Source organism: Physeter macrocephalus, chromosome 13 (assembly GCF_002837175.3).
Source record: "Physeter macrocephalus isolate SW-GA chromosome 13, ASM283717v5, whole genome shotgun sequence".
In the NCBI taxonomy this organism is placed as follows: domain Eukaryota; kingdom Metazoa; phylum Chordata; class Mammalia; order Artiodactyla; family Physeteridae; genus Physeter; species Physeter macrocephalus.
Genome location: NC_041226.1, coordinates 17,155,412 through 17,175,461, shown reverse-complemented (window position 1 = coordinate 17,175,461; position 20,050 = coordinate 17,155,412). Strand labels below are relative to the sequence as shown.

General features: G+C 45.8%; 1 protein-coding gene across 2 annotated transcripts in view; it reads left to right on the top strand.

The window, feature by feature from the left end:
• FAM124A (family with sequence similarity 124 member A) overlaps window positions 1-20,050 on the top strand; it is a 108,748-nt gene that overhangs the window by 23,371 nt on the left and 65,327 nt on the right. The window contains exons 3-4 of one of the 2 annotated variants that reach the window (XM_055089517.1): window positions 5,305-6,038; window positions 14,960-15,057. In XM_055089517.1, the coding sequence (XP_054945492.1) occupies window positions 5,305-6,038; window positions 14,960-15,057 (832 nt within the window). The remainder of the gene's footprint in view (window positions 1-5,304; window positions 6,039-14,959; window positions 15,058-20,050) is intronic. The other variant, XM_024126059.3, reaches the window with a different exon arrangement.

The window sequence follows — 20,050 nt, the reverse complement described above, 5'->3', positions numbered from 1 at the left end:
CTAATTGTAAATGATCACATGGGAAAGAATCTTCCTTGTCCTCTTGGGAAGCATAAGCTAGTTGGAAAGCTTTGTGAACAGCTCCGATCTCTCTCCGGCCCTGGGGAGATCCGCCCATTGGCCGGTTTGGGTCTGTGTCCTGCCCTAGCTGAACAGGTGCTCTCTGAGGGCCTTTGAGAGGACGTGTAATAGATATGATAAAGGCATATCCTACAGTCGCAGCGTCTCTGCGCCTCCAGGGAGGCGGAGAGGCTCTTCATGTCAATTAATTATTCACATTTTCGCTTCTTCCCCTCAAACACTTGGCGTCCTACCTAGCTCCACGGAGGCAGGTTTGCTCTGGGCGTGCGTAACGCCAGCACCCGATGACGATGACGGCGTGGCACTGCATTCTGTGCCCCTTTGAGCCTGTTTATTTCAGGGTCTCATGCAGTGGGCACATGCTGGCGACGGCCGGAGCGTACTAAGGCCACCGCTCATTCCTCCGACCCGTCTCAGGGGCAGGATATTAGCCGCTTACGTCGCTGTGGTTCACACGGTGAAGAGGCAGCTCTGGGGTCGGGTCTTCGTCCTCCTTGCTTGCTTGATCAGGGCTGCATCCCGGGTGAGCCGCGCTTGGCCGGGCGCCTTTCAGCCCCCTCCCTGCACCGAAGCTGGGCATCTTGCCCTTTTGCAGAGCTGTAAACATCCACTCAGCCGTGCAGGCTTCTGCGTGGCCTTTGTTACTGCTCCTCGGCAACCTCTGTGCCGCCCATAGAGGTGGCCAACGGAGCACCCCCGACAGCTCTGTCTCGGAGACTCAGGAGCTGACTTCGCCCGGGCCCCTGCTCACCCAGGCCTCTCCCAGCCCTCTGCTTTCCCTTGTCACTCTCTGCTCTTCTGTCACTGCAGTGCCGCCCTGCACTTCCCCTTGAGGGCAGCGCTCACATGCAAAGACCTGGGCACGTGCCCTCGGGGAGGCGGTTTCTGAGAGTCCTCCTCAGAGACCCAGGGCCGGAAGAAGGAGACGTAAAGGGGTGTCCATGACAGGAAGCTGTGGACTGGTGGCCGAGAAGCCAGCCAATCAGAAGCAGGCAGGAGAGCAGGAGAGAGAGGTGAAGGAGCAGAAGCGTGGCCAGAAATGGCTGGAGAGTGAAAGCTGCTCCTTCGGCCGGGAAACAAGTACTTCTGTGCAGAACCGCGGGGGAACTGTGCACACAGACCTCATGCCATAGCCAAGTGCCTGCCCACTCACTCCCTCTGTGCCCTCGGCAGGTTCCTTCACCTCTTTGTGCCTCAATTTCCTGCTCTCTAAAGTGAGGACAAGGGGAGCGACCCTCCCCGCCCCCCCCCCCCGCCCCTGACTTCTGGGGTTGTTGTGAGGATTCCGTGAGCTCGTACATGTAGAACACTGGGCCACAGTGAATGTCATCTGTGTGTCACCCAGCAACATCACCCCACGTCCATGGCCACGCACACCCTGAGCGTGGGGTTAGGATCTTAATGGGACCGCCTGATGCTCTGACAACTTCTTTTCCCAAACACTCTTCCTACTCCACACGTCCTTTTTTCCCCTCGTAGAAATCATCGGTGATTTTCTCAAGTGAATGTCTTCATCCTCAGATTATTCAAAGCCTTTCTACACCTTCCATTTATAGTAGGCATTCACAACTGTTTAGTGAAAGCACGTCTCCACGGGTGGGCGATCAGGGCACCATAGAGAAGTGAAATATCCATCGTAGGCGACTGTGGCGTCTCCTCCTGCCACCCCTGGAGCTTACTGACTGGCAGGAAATGTCATTGGTTTGTGTTTTCACTACTCTTGCTTCAACTTCACTTCTGCTGGTAGTGGTGCTTATGTTCAGTGAAACAGAAAGTAGCCAGGTGAGCTGAAAGAGCAAGCAAAGAAAAGGACCAGAATAATCTATGAATTCCGATTGTTCTTAAGCCACCAAGATGAATTTTCACTGGTTCATATCAGAACAGGGCACACACGCGATAACTGTATGAAAGCAGGAATGTGGCCGAAAGGTAACTGGTCCATCCTTAAGTTCAGCACGTCACCCCAGCAACACACAGGTCCAGTTGCCAACAGGACATCCCTCCTGGAAGTCAATCGGGCATCACGAGCCAGCATGGCCAACGTGGATCTCCTTATCTTTCCCCACAAGCCTGCCCTTCTTCCTCTGTCTTCTGTCTCAGCTAAGCATCAACATCAGATGAGTTGCTCAAGCCAGAAACATCAAGGTCAAGTCCTCTCCTGCTTTTCCTGCTCCTGCCTCCCGGCCTGTGGGCTCCTCAAGCTTCCTAAATAGCCTGTGAGACTAGCTCTCTTCTGTACACCCAGTGAAAGTGTCGCTGTGTGTTTTGAGCCAACCCCAAGCAGTGGCTCAAAACAGCAGTCATTTATCATTTCCCTTGTGTCTCGGGTCAGCTGTTCCAGACCAAGATCTGCTGGGTGTCTTTGAGTGTCTTGAGCCTGGCTGATGGAGGCTTGGCTCAGCCAGGCTGGCTCGGGTCCACGTCGCCCTCATACTCCTTTCTGGCCCCAGTGGGCTGGCCCGAGCATGTTCTCCTCATGGAAACGTTAGAAGCACAAGAAACAAGCCAAAACGCATGCCACTATTTCTGTTGGCCAAAGCTAGGCGTATGGTCTCATTCGAAGTCAAAGGGTGGGGAAATGCACTACAGCCATTTAGTAGAAGGAACTACAAGGCCACATGGCAGAGAGCAAGGTGACAGGGTAAGATAAAGAACCAGGGCCAATAATGCAATCTCCCGCGTCCTTGTTATCCTGACCTAGACTCTTCACTCATCTTCTAACTGCTTGCTTTGCCTATAGCCAACCGCCCCTGACTTGATCCCAGCATCCCTTTATTAAAAATTTCCACTGCCCCTTATCACTGCCAAATTGAGCCGAAGCCCTGTACAGCTTGGCTCCAATCCATTTTTCCTGCTGTATCTGTTGCCATATTTCAGAATTACACACCACCCCTTTCCAAATGTGCTTGTTTTTCGCACAGTTCTGTGCCTTCGTAAACTGTTCCCTCTTCCTGCAGTGATCTCCCCCATATTTGAGGTTATTGTAAGTGAGAGATCATCGACCCTTCAAGACCCAGTTCACCTGGAGCATCTTCCAGAAAGCCCTCTCAGAAGCCCCCTGGAGAAAAAAATTGCTCCTTCCTTTGTGATGTGGTAGTAAACTGAAATTGCATCACGCTTATACTTAACTCATAGCAATTCGAGAATACATGCTCAGCCAGAGAGAGAAAGAGAGGCAGAGCTTAAATAATTCCACCCACCATTCTACTCCGTGATTGTGGGAGTACTGAGACTTGACTTTGCTGTTACCTTAGTCATCCTTTGGTTTCAGAATCCTCTTCAGCTCCCAAAAGCCTCTTGTAGCATAAAAGGCACAGCCTACTGAGCGGGGGTCTAGTGTTTAATGATACAGGGCTCTTCTTTTATAACAGCCAGGCAGCAAGCCTTTATTTCATCTGCTGTTCAAAGGAACATCTATCTGGATGTGTGGTCCTGTTGCAAATCAGGACCTTCCAGTTCTATACTGGAAATTCAAGGGACTTTCAGTGGTAATAGTGTCTATAGTAAATGTTTATGTCATGGTGACTTTAGTATCTTCCCTCCACCTCAGATGCTACTCTATCATATTTCCTATAGACTTATATCAGATTGAATTTTAATCTTTATGTCGGTGTTTCCCAGCTAAGTCGTGAAGTTCTCATTTGTGGCTTATGGTTCTTTATGGCTGCTGCCTGTGGCTGTGCAGGTCATACACTGTACAGCTCTAAGGGGGCACTAGCCACGCCAGAGTCTATGTAAATGGACTCCCCCGTAGTCATGGTGCCAGCTTCCTTGTCTCCCAGTGCCTGGTACATATTGATTGCTCAAGAAATGTGTGGGTGAATGAGGGAAGGAGAAAGAAGGCAACAAGAAACTGAGCTAACTGTTCCCAGGTGAGATATTTAACAGTCAGCGTTCGAATGAAAATTCAGACAGGTTTTGCTCCAGCAAAATGAAGACCATGTTATCATAGGTGCCTGTGATGAAATGTACATGTAAACCCACTTGGAATGTCTTGTTTAACTACAAAAAAAATCACCTTTCATCCTGCAAACTGATCAAGGTGATGGTTCCTAAAAGCACATCATGCTTCTCAAACGTTACCGACCCCATGATCGCCCTATGCCTGATACCCTGGTGGACATCATGAGGCATGTGTGTGGAGACAGGTCTAGATTCTAGATGAATCTTGCCCTCCAAGTCACAATAGAGTTAAAGTTTCCTTGATTTCCCTTGGATGGTCATACAACTTAAATAAATGCAAGAGGAGCCATCATGAACAAGAACAAGCCTTTTATCAGGTTACTTGATGAAATACGCTGAATATTTTTAAAGTAGAAATATGTCAATGTGCCTGGCAAACTGTTCACCCCATGGGAGAAGGTTGCCAAGGTAAATGGTCACCTTCACACTTGGAATTCTCTGTTCTGCCAGAGGACACGGGGAGGGGAACTGACCCAATCAGGACGTATGGGCTTCTGGGTGGACATGGCCTGAGGAGGGGGCCAAAAGGCAGCAGGACACGGGCAATGATGGTCCAACCATGCGTCACCCCACCCCTAACCACAGCCCCTGGAAGCTCTGACAGCAAGAACACGGTGCTCGCCCCCCTCCCCGCTGGGTCGTTCTTCCCTGTGTCTCGAGCAGCAAGATGGTCACCACCCGGCCACCCTACCGTCGGGACACAGTTGGCAGGATGCCTCACCAGCCAGGGCTTGATGTGTCAATTAGAGTAAATGCCTGGTGAAGAAAGGATTCCATAAATGTTAAATGAATGAACAAACGGATGAATAAACCAATGAAATAAGCAAACCAAAGAAGTGCAATGATACAGGGACCATTTGCGGGGGAAGGCACTGCAGTTACCTAAGGAAATTCTAAATGGTGTACACTTAGTGCTACAGCATCTTCCCTAACGGCCCTGTTGTCCTTTCCAGACCCATGGAGACTTGACTCTGTGCTGTTCAATAGAAAATACACTCAACCTGATGAAGCACCACACCAAGGCTGCCCTGACAGCGCCCAGCTTGGGAAGCGGTGTAATAGTTCTTGAGTTTGGGGCTGCTAGGGTGCTGCAGCAGTAGTATTTGCACGTGAACCTGGGACCAGAATTTCAAAACAATCAAGGAGTCCGTTCAGTTAAAATTGAGCTTCTCTTCCTGCCCGAGGCCTTGCATGTTTATCACGGGACACCTCAGTGAAATAGTCACCGTTTGTCTCTTGGGTTTTGTTTTGTGCTGCTAGGTGAGCTCTCCGTGGAGGAAGCGCAGGACCCCTTCTTGGTCAGCATCCACATAATCGCAGACCCAGGGGAATCCCGACCCCTGCAGGAGGCCATCGACAAGGTCTTGGCTTGGATCCACCCAGGCCTCCAGCTGTTCAGGGTCTCTGAAAGGAGGGCGTCCCGGCGGCGGAGGAAGGCCCCCAAGGTGGCGCAGCCAGCCCTGGCGGTGGTCCTCTTCCTGCAGGAGGAGTACGGCGAGGAGCAGATCCTGCAGCTGCACCGCACGCTGCAGCGGCCGCCCTGGCGCCATCACCACACGGAGCGCGTGCCTAGCGGGTTTCTGCCCTACCTGCCCTGCAGCCAGGAGTTCTTCACTCTGGCCCCCGGGACACCGCTGTGGGCCATCCGGCCTGTGCACTACGGCAAGGAAATCGTGCGCTTCACCATCTACTGTCGCCATGACAACTACGCCGACATCCTCAAGTTCTACGAGCTGATACTCAAGCGGAGCCCCAGCCAGAGGAAAACGGACTTCTGCATCTTCCCCATTTTCTCCAGTCTGGATGTGGACATCCAGTTCTCCCTGAAGAGACTGCCCTGTGACCAGACCCCGGTCGCCACTGATTGCTCCGTGCTGGAGTTCCGAGTCAAGGACATTGGCGAGCTGGTGCCTCTCTTGCCCAACCCCTGCAGGCCCATCAGTGAGGGACGCTGGCAGACGGAGGACCACGATGGGAACAAGATCCTTCTGCAGGTACCTTGGGGGAAGTCTGTCTGTCTGTGTCTATCTCCACTTGGGGAGAACAGAGAAACAAGTGAATTGGTTCTGCCAGACACCCTGGTTAGTAGCTGTTACAGAACAATGAGTTAAGAAAAAAGATCAGTGACCCTCTGTCTGGCTCGTAGACCAAGTCAAGGTGTCCATACGCTAATTAAACAGTTTTCCCTTAGCTGCCGTGGCCATGCGCCCCAGGCAGGCAACGGCCGATTCCTCTAGCGCCTCTTCACCCACCTGTTTGAGCATCCACTAAATGCTTGTGGCTCCCGGGGGTTTAGAGTGAACTGATATCCCAGGGAATTTGGTATTAAAGATTCCTTAATCTACCCCCTCACAAGTAGGGAGTTTTTACCAATGAATTCTTCACTTCCACAAGGGAATTTCAGGAAAACCCATCTATGACAATTGTAAAATATGCTGACGTTCAGTAGAGAAGATACCTGTTTTCTTCATCGCTCTGGTGCCTCCCCTCCCCCTTCTACCCTTCCACCCTTCTACTACTGGGCAATAGGTGGTTCGAATTCAGTGATCATTGGAAATGACTTTCTTGGTGTTTTAAGGAGTACGTGATGCCTCTGGAGCTTCTTTCATTCAGCTTAGGAAGGGGGAGTGAATACATGGAAGGAAATGGATGCAGTAGACTCTTCTGTTGCTTCCGTGGTTAATGTCTTGGCTCAATTACTGGACCCATTTCTCCTCCCATCCTTCCAGCAATCGTCCCAAACTCTTTAGACGTCATTAGTCATACTCTAGAATTCAAAGTTCACCATACAGATTTAAGAAGGTCCTATACCTACCCTACCTGATAAATGCTTTCAAGACCCAGACTTTCTAGAATTGACAGGTAAATCCGTTCCAGGCATATAGGATTTTGTCTTTCTGAAACACCTCTGCCTCTGGCATCTCAGTTTTCACATACGGCCACCTGAGAGGAGAAAGTTGATAGCAAGTTCGGGGACATTGTCTTGAAAGGTGCTGATTGTATTTACTTGAATCACAGGTAAAGTTTCATAGTTTTTGTTGGTTTGGGCATTAAACATCAGAACTATAATCCACATATTGAAAAATGAAGTGAGAATTTGGCACATGACAGATACCTGGCTCAAACTACCACCAGGACACATGGCTCAAGTCAAAAAGGTCACCTTGAGGTATTTACGATTTAGAGGAACTAGATAATTTTCAGATTTCCCTTTGAACTATGCAAATAAGTAATATTGCTTTATTATTCACTGTACTAAATGCTAGCTAGCATTTGTTTTATTTTTTAATTTTTATTTTATATTGGAGTATAGTTGATTTACAGTGTTGTGTTCATTTCAGGTATACAGCAAAGTGATTCAGTTATACATATACATATATATATACTTTTTCAGATTATTTTCCCATATAGGTTATTACAGAGTATTGAGTAGAGTTCCCTGTGCTATACAATAGGTTCTTGTTGATTATCTATTTTATGTATAGCAGTGTGTATATGTTAATCCCAACCTCCTAATTTATCCCTCCCACCCACCCACCTACCTTTCCCCTTTGGTAACTGTAAGTTTGTTTTCAAAGTCTCTGAGTCTGTGTCTGTTTTGTAAATAAGTTCATTTGTGTCATTTTTTTTAGATTCCACATATAAATGATATCATATGATATTTGTCTTTCTCTGACTTACTTCACTTAGTATGATAATCTCTAGATCCATCCATGTTGCTGCAAAGGGCATTATTTCATTCTTTTTTGTGGCTGAGTAATATTCCAATGTATATATGTACCACATCTTCTTTATCCATTCCTGTCAGTGGACACTTAGGTTGCTTCCATGTCTTGGCTATTGTAAATAGTGCTGCGATGAACACTGGGGTGCAAGTATCTTTTCAAATTGTGGTTTTCTCTGGGTATATACCCCGGAGTGGGATTACTGGATCATATAGTAGCTCTGTTTTTAGTTTTTTAAGGAACTTCCATACTGTTCTCCATAGTGGTTGTACCAATTTACATTCCCACCAACAGTGTAGGAGGGTTCCTTTTTCTCCACACCTTCTCCAGCATTTATTGTATGTTAGACTTTTTGATGATGGCCATTCTGACTAGTGTGAGGTGATACCTCATTGTAGTTTTGATTTGCATTTCTCTAATAATTAGCGATGCTGAGCATCTTTTCATGTGCTTTTTGGCCATCTGTATTTCCTTTGGAGAAATGTCTATTTAGATCTTCTGCCCATTTTTTGATTGGGTTGTTTGTTTTTTTGATATTGAGCTACATGAGCTGTTTGTATATTTTGGAGATTAATCCCCTGTTGGTCACACCATTTGCAAATATTTTCTCCCATTCTGTGGGTTGTCTTTTCATTTTGTTTATGGTAGTTCTTTTTGTGCAGAAGCTTTTAAGTTTTTATTAGGTCCCATTTGTTTATTTTTGTTTTTATTTTCATTACTCTAGGAGGTGGATCCAAAAAGATATTGCTACGATTTATGTCAAAGAGTGTTCTGCCTATGTTTTCCTCGAAGGGTTTTATAGTATCCAGTCTTAGATTTAGGTCTTTAATCCATTTGGAGGCTTATTTTTGTGTATGGTGTTAGAGAGCGTTCTAATTTCCTTCTTTTACATGTGGCTGTCCAGTTTTCCCAGCACCACTTATTGAAGAGACTGTCTTTTCTCCATTGTATATTCTTGACTCCTTTGTCATAGAGTAATTGACCGTAGGTGCATGGCTTTATTTCTGGGCTTTCTATCCTGTTCCATTGATCTATAAATCTGTCTTTGTGCCAGTACCATACTGTTTTGATTACTGTAGCTTCATAGTATAGTCTGAAGTCAGGGAGCCTGATTCCTCCAGCTCCATTTTTCTTTCTTAAGATTGCTTTGGCTATTCAGGGTCTTTTGTGTTTCCATTTTAAGATTTTGTTGTTCTAGATCTGCAAAAAAAATTCCATTGGTAATTTGATAGGGATTGTGTCAAATCTGTAAATTACCTTGGGTAGTATAGTCATTTTGACAATATTGATTCTTCCAATCCAAGAACATGGTATATCTTTCCATCTGTTTGTGTCATATTCGATTTCTTTCATCAGCATCTTATAGTTTTTGGAGTACAGATCTTTTGCCTCCTTAGATAGGTTTATTCCTAGGTATTTTATTCTTTTTGATGCCATGGTAATTGGGAGTGTTTCCTTAATTTCTCTTTCTGATAGTTTGTTGTTGGTGTGCAGAAATGCAACAGATTTCTGTGTATTAATTTTGTATCCTGTAACTTTACCAGATTCATTGATGAGCACTAGTAGTTTTTTGGTAGCATCTTTTCTATGTATAGTATCATATCATCTGCAAACAGTGACCGTTTTACTTCTTTTTTCCTATTTGGGTTCCTTTTATTTCTTCTCTGATGGCCATGGCTAGGACTTCCAAAACTATGTTGAATAGAAGTGGCAAGAGTGGACATCCTTGTCTTGTTCCTGATCTTAGAGGAAATGTTTTCAGCTTTTCACCATTGAGAATGATGTTTGCTGTGGGTTTGTCATATATGGCCTTGATTATGTTGAGGTGGGTTCCCTCTGTGTCCACTTTCTATAAAGATTTTACCATAAATGGGTGTTGAATTTTGTCAAAAGGTTTTTCTGCATCTATTGAGATGATCATATGGTTTTTATTCATCAGTTTGTTTATGTGGTGTATCGCACTGATCAATTTGTGTATATTGAAAAATCCTTGCATCCCTGGGATAAATCCCACTTGATTATGGTGTATGATCCTTTTATTTTATTGTTGGATTCGGTTTGCTAGTATTTTGTTGAGGATTTTTGCATCTATGTTCATCAGTAATATTGGCCTATAATTTTCTTTTTTTGTGTGGTATCTTTGTCTGGTTTTGGTATCAGGGTGATGGTGGCCTCATAGAATGAGTTTGGGAGTGTTCCTTCCTCTGCAGCTTTTTGGAAGAGTTTCAGGAGGATAGGTGTTAACTCTTCTCTAAATGTTTGATAGAATTCACCTGTGAAGCCATCTGGTCCTGGACTTGTTTGTTGAGAGGTTTTGTGTTTTTTTTTTTTAACATCTTTATTGGAGTATAATTGCTTTACAATGGTGTGTTAGTTTCTGCTGTTGGGAGATGGTACCTTTCTAAGAATTTGTCCATTTTTCTAGGTTGTCCATTTTATTGGCATATAGTTGCTTGTAGTTATCTCTTATGATTTTTTTGTATTTCTGTGGTGTCAGTTTTATAATCCCTTTTGAAATGTGAGAAAAGTTTTCTTCTGTGTTTGAAGACTGCCAATTTTTAATGCAAAACAGTGTAGTTGTGTAAGTAAAAATTAATGAAAGGATTTTGTTTATACTAAAAAATCAAAATGAATGTGATTGTTTCTGAGGGACTTTTTCCTTTTTGCAGTATTTAGAATATTTTTTGCTCTCAATCCCTGTAATAATGTAAATGAAAGAATAAAGTAGGAAAGCTTGGCCCGAACTCCACTCAAAGGAATCATTGAAAGAATATTTCAAAGAAAAGCCACAGATTTAAATGGCTATACAATCTGTATGGGTGCAGGCTTTTGAATTTAGAGCATTCAAGAGTGAAAAGAGTAAGAAAAAAAGATTTGTATCATGGATTCTCAGGCATTTGGGCCTTTGTTCAAAATAGTAATATGCCAAAGAGTTAATGTGGGCAGAAATGACTAATAGTCTCTCTTACAGTTCCTGATTATGGCTGTTTGAACAGGTTACTACTTACTGCATCACTGCAGAAAGCAGTCCTCTGCTCTAGCATGAGAGATATGCCTGCCCACCTCTTTAAATTACTTTTAAAAGTAAAAATTTATACTTCATTCTTTAGCAAAATGAAGATATTTTGGTCGTGGAGGGAGGGACACAGTTGAGAGAACGCCTTTTTTTTTTTTTTTTTTTTTTTACATTCTCCTTAGCAGTGTGTTTCCCAAGTTTCATTTTCAACATACGTGCTTTTGTTCCATTGGGTGCAGTTATACGTTGAAGGCAGTCTTGGTTGGGTAGTTTCTAGTTGCTTTCTTAAGATATAGATTGCATTTCAGTTCCTCATCCTGCCCCATCAAGTTAACATTCCGTATTTCAGAGACCTCCTCCAGCCATTTAATTCCTCTGGAGGAGAAAAGCTGAGAGATTTGTTTCTGGGAGCTCCTCAGCCTCTTATAAGAATTTGGAAATGTTTTTAACTAAGATCTGATTAGATGGAAAGAAAGCCTTCTACCTCCTGAAACTCACCTCTCCTTTCTGGCATTGCCTGATTCAGGGGGAAAAAGGCGGAGAGGAGGTGGGTGGGGAGTTGCCAGCATCGGATGTTGCCCAAGATTCCTTTAGAAAATGCATCTTAGAAATTTGCATTAATGCTTGATGATCGAAACTACAGCTTTCTATAGCTAAGATCTGTGTTACACGAACTAGAAGTAAACTAACACTGTACTTTGAACATAATAAGTTCTCTTTACTTTTTTTTTTTTTTTTTTTTTTTTTTTTTTGCGGTACGCGGGCCGCACGTGGGATCTTCCCGGACCGGGGCACGAACCCGCGTCCCCTGCACCGGCAGGCGGACTCTCAACCACTGCGCCACCAGGGCAGCCCTCTCTTTACTTTTTATTGAAGAATAATATAAATGATATATACAAGGAAAAGTGAACATCACAAATATATGCTCAGTGAATTTTCACAAATTGAACATTTGCATAAGCAACACCCAGATGAAGAAGCAGAACATAGAAACAGAAGAGAAGTCTTCTCTTCCCCCATTCCTGGGACTCCCTTCCCTTAAATGAACATATTAATTACTCTGTATTTCACAAAAGTGAGGGGAAGGAGTATCTGGTCACAAAAGTTGGGAACATGGCTGTGTTATCTGGGGGTGTTTTTGTATTTATAGGTAGCTCCCACATTTTTTTTATGAAAAGACTTAGGTTGGCTAACAAAGATATAGATCATACAAGAAAGATTAATATAATTAGATACCAAAGGGACTTGAAGTAGAGGAAAAATAATGATAGGAAGGTAAGCCAAGTATGACATCCAAAGTGCATGTCATTTCCTATCTGAGAGCTATGCTGTTTAACTGGTAGCCACTAGCCACATGTGGCCATTTAAATTTAACATTTAAGTGAATTAAAATAAAAAATTCAGTTCCTCAGTCTCACGAGAACATTTCAAGTCCTCAGTAGCTCCATGTGGCTGGTGGCTCCCATATTGGTTAGCACACATACAGAACATTTCCATCACTGCAGAAAGTTCTGTTGGACAGCATTCTTCCAGAAGTAGGCCCCAGTTTTGATTTTGAGTTCTCCAGCAGCAAAAACAGACTGGAAAATCAGCAGTGATACAATTTAGAATCCATGAGGCAAAAATAAACTATGCTTCAGATGCACAACTATTCCAGGTTCTGCATCCTGGGAGCAGCGTTGCGCCCACCTTCTCGTGTCCAGTGAGGTGTCGGCAGCCCGCCCTCAACTGTGCTCTAGAACAGCTGCACTGACGCCTGGCAAGGCTTTCTTACATGGAGCCTGCAGGGTGGGCAGGGTGCCCAGCCAAGAGTCATGCAGCAAAGCCACTGCACAAAGGGAGGCTGGGCAAAACAAGTTGGTCCCTGCCCGCAGCTCCTGAGGCCTTGGCTGAAGTCCAGGGGGAGGGATACACCTTCAGAGAATCTCCCCAGATTTGTTTCTCTCAGCTAAGCTTTTGGTAGATCACGAGGGACAGTGAGCTTGGCTTGTTTCTTTCCAGCCGAGTCGCTGGAGTACACCTGTTCCACGTAGCTGGTAAAGGATGGAGTCATGCGTCTTGAGACTCAGCCAAGCTGGGTTGTATGTTGATGTCTTCTTTTTTTTTTTTTTAAATAAATTTATTTTATTTATTTATTTATTTTTGGCTGCATTGGGTCTTCGTTGCTGTGTGCGGGCTTTCTCTAGTTGCGGCGAGCAGGGGCTACTCTTCGTAGTGGGCGCGGGCTTCTCATTGCAGTGGCTTCTCTTGTAGAGCACGGGCTCTAGGCGCACAGCCTTCAGTAGTTGTGGCTCGCGGGCTCTAGAGCGCAGGTTCAGTAGCTGTGGTGCACGGGCTTAGTTGCTCCGCGGCATGTGGGATCTTCCCGGACCAGGGCTCGAACCCGTGTCCCCTGCATTGGCAGGCAGATTCTTAACCACTGCGCCACCAGGGAAGCCCTGTTGATGTCTTCTTAGGGAGCTCTAAGGAGCCTGACAAGGACACAGGCCTCAGCGATAGGCCAACGCCTCTCTTGGAGGTCTTCCACGGGAGTGCCGTGGGCAAGGCCAAACTCCTTAAGAAGTGATTTGGGGGTCCATCCAAACACAGAGAAGCACAGTTGAGGACCCAAAGGTCAGTTTCACAGAGAGAATGCAGCTGCAATTTTAGGCTGGAAAAATGTGGAAAGCAGGTCACTCCATGTCTTTGAAGAGGTAAGGTAATTTAACAATGGCGTCTAAGCCTTTGGAAGACTTCTTCCATAGAGGATGGTCACCAGCTGTCCTTTGCATCCTCATAAGGCAGAACAGGGAACCGGCTTAAACAAAAGGTTTTAAGTAGCATTTAAAAGACAAGAAATCCTGACACGCAAAATTGTTACCAGTTGAAAGGGCTGCCAGGTTCAGTCTGGAGGACTGTCTTCACTGGAGAGCTTTTAAGATTTCATTCACACCAGCTCGTTTACTTGTCTTCTTCACTCAGCGAGGAGATTGTCTAGACAGTCAGTCCCAGAATACTGGGGCCATCAGCCCTGTGAGGACAGGGAGACGGGTGCTAATGAGGATGCAACTGAGGGACTAAGTGGGCTTCAGAGACTTTAAAAAAATTTTTAATTGTGGTAAAATACACATAACAATACACATAATGATAAAATTTACTGTCTTAACCATTTAAAAATGTATGGTTCAGGAGTGTTAACTACACTCACATCATAGTGCACCCGTCACACCGTCCATCTCCAGAGCTCTTTTCATCTTGCAAAACTGAAACTCTGTCCCCATTAAACAGTAACCCCCTCCCTCCAGCCCCTGGCAACCACCATTCTACCTTCTGTCTCTATGAGCTTGACTGCTCTAGGAATCTCATATAAGTGTGATCATACAGTACTTGTCTTTTCGTGACTGGCTTATTTCAGTTAGCATAATGTCCTCAAGGTTCATCCAAGTTGTAGCCATGTGTCAGATTTCCTTCCTTTTTAAATCTGAATAATATTCTGTTATGAACGTGCCACATTTTGTTTAGCCATTCACCCGTTGATGGACAGGTGAGGCACTTCCATCTTTGGGCTGTTGTGAATAATGCTGCTGTGAACATGGGTGTGCAAATACCTCTTTGGGTCCCTGCTTTTACTTCTTTTGGGTTTGTACCCAGAGGTGCAATTGCTGGGTCACATGGTAAGTGTATGTTGAATTTTTTGAGGAGAGGAACTGCCATACTGTTTTCTGTAGTGGCTGTGCCATTTTACGTTTCTACCAGCAACGTATGAGGATGGGACATGTTTTTTAAGGAAGCAGAGAGAGGCCTGCTCTTTGTTTGCGGGGTACGGTACACCGTATTCTGCACTAGGCGATAAAGAGGGTGATGGTTGGAAAGAACTGAGCAAATACTGAAGTGAGGCCTTGACGCTTCACCCGACACACTCCAGATCTAGACTCTACAGCGGAAATTCTTAACGTGCTGTCCTTGGATCCCAAGCACAACTTGTATGCATGTGTTTATGTGCATCATAAAAGGTACATCATATCATGTCTCAAAATTAACTCTCCAAAGGGTTCCCATTCTCTGGCAGCCCTTCTAGACATTCACCAAGGCCCAAGGCTTTCCATCAGCGGCTCACTTCTCTGGCTTTATCTCGCACTTCTCTCTCTTCTGCTCCCTCTGTGCCTTCCACGTGGGCCTGCTTTCTCTTCCTCAGATGCAGCAAACTCATTCCTGCCTCAGGACCTTTGCACCTACTGCCTGGAATGATCTCCTCCAGGATCTTCACATGGTTGGCTCCTTCTCATCATTCAGGTTTCAGAGATGCCTTCTGTGCCCACCCCACCTAAAGTAGCTCCCAGATAGCCTCCTGACCAGTTACCTTACTTCTCCACTGGAAAGCTAGAAGGTCCTTTTAGAACATAAGCCAGATCATGTGACTCCTGTGCTCAGAACCCCCAGGGGCTACCTGCCCCATCTCTCGTGCAGTATAAACCAGTTTCCTCGCAGTGGCAGGTTGCCGCCCCGCCCTGCTCTTCTCCCGTCACTCTGCCCCAGCCACCCTGGCCTCACTCGTGACCCTTCAGAACACCCTGTGTCTGCTCTGGCCCTCTGCTCAGCCTCCAGCTGGCCACGTGGCTGGCCCTTCTCCCCCACCTCGTCAGGTCTCTGCTCCGTGTCCCCTCCCTAGCGAGGCCTTCCCCGGCCGCAGCGTGACGAGCACCTCCCTCTCCTGTTCCTGCACACACGGACATGCCAGCAGCCGTACTCCTGCCCTGCTTGCCTGTCCCCATGGCGCCACCCCCTTTAACTGACTGCATGCTGACGGAATAGAGGCCACCAGAACCTGGAGGGCAGGGACTTCCCCTGTTTGGCCCGCTAGGCACTGGGGTCCCTAGTGCCTCTAACGGTGTCTGGCACACATTAGACACTCAGTGTTGAACGAATTTTTTTAAAAAAGGAGACAAAAGGGGAGAGAGGTGGGGACTTGGGGCTGTTCCGGGCAGGCCCACGGAGGCGGGTTGAGCAGGGGGAGAGCCCTGGCTGGTGGTTAGAAACAGAGGAAGAGTGACCAGGGCCCGGGGGAGGGGACCGTGACAGGAGGTGCCCGTGGGGGGACTCCTTGGGCCACAGTGCCAGCTGGCTGATGGCAAGGGGGACTCCGGTGCTAAACGCAGGGCAGGGGGCAAAGAGGGTGAGTGGGTGGCCTCCCCCAACCCCTCACGTCAGGTTGGGGGCCCCAGAGAGAACAGTGGCCATGCTGACAGGAGCCCTTCTCCTGCTGAGCCCCTCTGCCCCCGGGAGAGGTGGGCGAGTAAGGGGTGGGCCAGCCGGCATCTCTGGGAAGGCCAGACGACACACGCGACAATGTAACGCTGTCCCCCCTGCAGGCTGGGCGCCTCTGCTTTTAGCTGCCAGAAACGGACACAGACCGTCTCCAGTTGGTCAGCTTCTTGGCTGGGGAGGAGCTTATGCAGGGAAGAGTTTACCCAAGAAATAATAATGGTGTGATAGTGAATATTAATTGCTTGCTTAGGAGCTGCCACACTGTAGGCTAAGTGCACTCTAATACCTTTCTTACTTAACCCTCTCGGCGCGTCTACCAGCCGGGGACCACTCGTACCCCCATCCTGCAGACGCACACCCAGAGATGTAGATCAGTAACTGCCATGCCCAGAATTACCAACAGCAAATGGTGAGACTGGGAGCGAACTTGGGGACATCTGACTCAGCAACCCATGCTGGCTGTGCTGTTCCCTATTTTTTTTTTTAAATAAATTTGTTTGTTTATTTATTGGCTGCGTTGGGTCTTCGTTGCTGCGCGCGGGCTTTCTCTAGTTGCGGCGAGCGGGGGCTACTCTTCGTTGTAGTGTGCGGGCTTCTCATTGCAGTGTCTTCTCTTGTTGCGGAGCACGGGCTCTAGGCGAGCCAGCTTTAGTAGTTGTGACAGGCGGGCTTAGCAGTTGTGGCGCGCAGGCTCAGTAGTTGTGGCGCACAGGTTTAGTTGCTCCGCGGCATGTGGGATCTTCCCGGACCAGGGCTCGAACCTGTGTCCCCTGCATCGGCAGGTGGATTCCTAATCACTGTGCCACCAGGGAAGTCGCACGTGCTCTTCCCTTTTCTTTTCCGAGGAACAGCCGGGACCTGGGTGTCCCCTCTGCCGGCACCTCTCAAGCTTCAGCAGACCTGAAAATCACAGATCCCTGGGCTCCACCTCCAGAAACTCGGATCTAGGAGGTCCAGGGTGGGGCCCGAGATCCTGCATTTCTAACCAGCTCCCAGGTGCTGACGCCTGTAGCATCCTCTCTACATGTGCACCGGGCTCAGGATATTCTAAGCAGGACTACCCAGTGTTTGATAAGCACTGCCTGGGGCACATTCCCTCTTTAAAAATTATTATAACCGTACTTAGTAGCAGGCTCAGGACAGAACATCAAGAGTACAAGTCACAATATTGTGATGATCATTCGCAGTTTAAACTACATGCATTGAATCATTGTTGCACACCTGAAAGGAATATAATGCTATATGTCAATTATATCTCAATTAAAAGAAACAAAAGAGTACAAGTCACAAGAGGTGTCTGTAAGATGAGCTCAGAGCTTCCTGAAACTGTCTGTATCCTGTTCCCAGCCCCAAGCGCAATGCCCAGCAGCTACTCAGTACACGTCCTCCTCCTTGGTCTCTGGTGTTCTCAGGGCAGGTGCAGAGACCCAAGGGGCAGGGCATCCACACTTGCAGGCAGGGAGGGGTCTGAATGAATTGGAGGCCACTGGGCACGCCAGCATGCTACACCCGCCCTGGGGTTTTGGCTCCCAGTCCAGACTCTGAAGAAAATTGCTGTTTTCAGTCAACCGCGTTGCCTGCACTGGGTTATTTTATCTGTGCAGATTGCCCAGGCTGGCTGAAAGTCACCCCTAGAAAATAATTTCCCGGAGCATCGTCTGAGTTTGCTATTCCCGCAGAATGTGTAAGTGACATCATAGCTCTTTCAGGCCTGGAAGGAAGAGTAATTTGCTTTTAGGTTAAAAAAGGAAGTGAACTATGATTATAGACCTTGGCAGGACTTGGAATCAGATCTTTGAGGCAGAGGAAGGAAAATGAGGAATTTTAGTCCATGTTTTCTGCTCTCAATCTTAGAGCAGCTTTCCCCTGTGGCCTGCCTGTCTCACTTAGCTTATTTAGTTTGGTCTGTCCAGGCCTCTGCTTCCAAAGGGGTTTGGTTTGGTGGTGGACCTGGAAGAAAGGGCTGCTGTTTCTGCATGTGGCAAGCGACTACCAGCAGGTAGGGCCGGTCCCCTGCAGGCCGACTGCGTGGTGCCTGTAGGTAAACTGCCACAGAAGGGGACGGTCCAGCGCTTTGGGGAGCTGGTCAAGTCAGCAAACGCTTTGAATATCTCCTCTCAGTCAGACATGGTACTGGAGATGGACAAAGATGAACAATAGAGTCCTGTGCTCCAAGTTCATGACTGATCCCAGACCATTCCATGGAGTGTGACGTGCAAGCTGTGGTACAGCAAAGTGGGGTGCAGAGGGTGTGCTCCAGAGGGGCGCCTCCCTCCAGGGCTGGGAGAACAGGAAGACCATAGCAAAAGCCTTCTGGAAGCCAGCAGTTAGGAGTTTGGTCTCTAGATCCCACCGATCTAGACCACATCCTATTCGGACAGCTCTGAGTGGTTGGCTGAACCTTCAAACACTGGGCCAAAAAACCTATTTTAATTTCCACTGAATTTTCCTCTTGTGTTAATATATTTTTTGTTAGCTCCCAATTAGGCATCCTTTTTTATTGACGTATGGTCGATATACAGTATTATATAAATTACAGGTGTACAATATAGTGATTCACAATTTTGAAAGGTTACACTTCATTTATACTTTTAAAATATTGGCTGTATTTCCTGTGTTGTACAGTATATCCTTGTAGCCTGTTTTATATCTAGTAGTTTATACCTCTTAATTCCCTACCCCTATGTTGCCCCTCCCCACTTCCTTCTCCCCACTGGTAACCACCAGTCTATTCTCTATATCTGTGAGTCTGCTTCTTTTTTGTTATATTCACTAGTTTGTTTTATCTTTTAGATTCCACATGTAAGTGATATCATATAATGCCTTTTTGTTTCTATTTCACTTAGCATAATGCCCTCCAAGTTCATCCATGTTGCTGCAAATGGCAAAATTTCATTCTCTTTTATGGCTGAGTAGCAGTCCATTGTATATATATACTGCATCTTCTTTATCCATTTATCTGTTGATGGACACTTAGGTTGCTTTCATATCTTGGCAATTGTGAATAATTCTGCTATGAACATTGGGGTGCATATCTTTTCAAATTAGTGTTTCTGGGTTTTTTGGATATATACCAGGAGTGGAATTGCTGGGTCATATGGTAGTTCTATGATTAGTTTTTTAGTTTGATGTTTTCATTTTTAAAGTTGTTATTATATTTTTATTAGAAAGTAATCAAACCAAATTACCCAAAATATTTTTGGAAATTAGAGATTTTTTTTTTTTAATTCTTACCATCATAACAGAGCATCTTTTGTTCCATTGGTCTATGCATGTGTTTTTATGACAGTACCATACTGTTTTCATTACTATAGCTTTATAATACAGCTTGAAATCAAGAAATGTGATGACTCCAGATTTGTTTTTCTTTCTCAGGATCGCTTTGGGTATTCTGGGTCTTTTGTGGTCCCATATAAATTTTAGAATTTTTTTTTCCATTTCTATAAAAAATTGCTGTTGGAATCTTAATAGGGATTGGATTGAATCTATAGATGTCTTTGGGTAGTATGAACATTTTAACAATATTAGTTCTTCCAATCCCTGAACATGGGATACCGTTCCATTCATCTGTGCCTCCTTCAATTTCTTTCATCAGTGTCTTGCAGTTTTCAGTGTGCAGAACTTTCACCTCTTTGGTTAAATTTATTACTGAGTATTGTGTTGTTTTTGATGCTATTGTAAAGGAGATTGTTTTCTTTATTTCCTTTTCAGATAATTTACTGTTAGGATATAGAAAAGCTACTGATTTTTTGTATGTTACTTTTGTATCCTGCAACTTTAATGAATTCACTGATTAGCTCTAATAGTTTTCTGGTGAAGGTTTTATGACTTTTTATATATAAAATCATGTCATCTGCAAATAGAGACCATTTTACGTCTTCCTTTCCAATGCTGATGGCTTTTATCTTATTCTTGCCTGATTGCTTTGGCTAAGACTCCTGAACTGTGTTGAATTGGAGTGGTGAGAGAGGGAAGCATGGTCCTGTTTCCAATCTTAGAAGAAAAGTTTTCACCCTTTCAC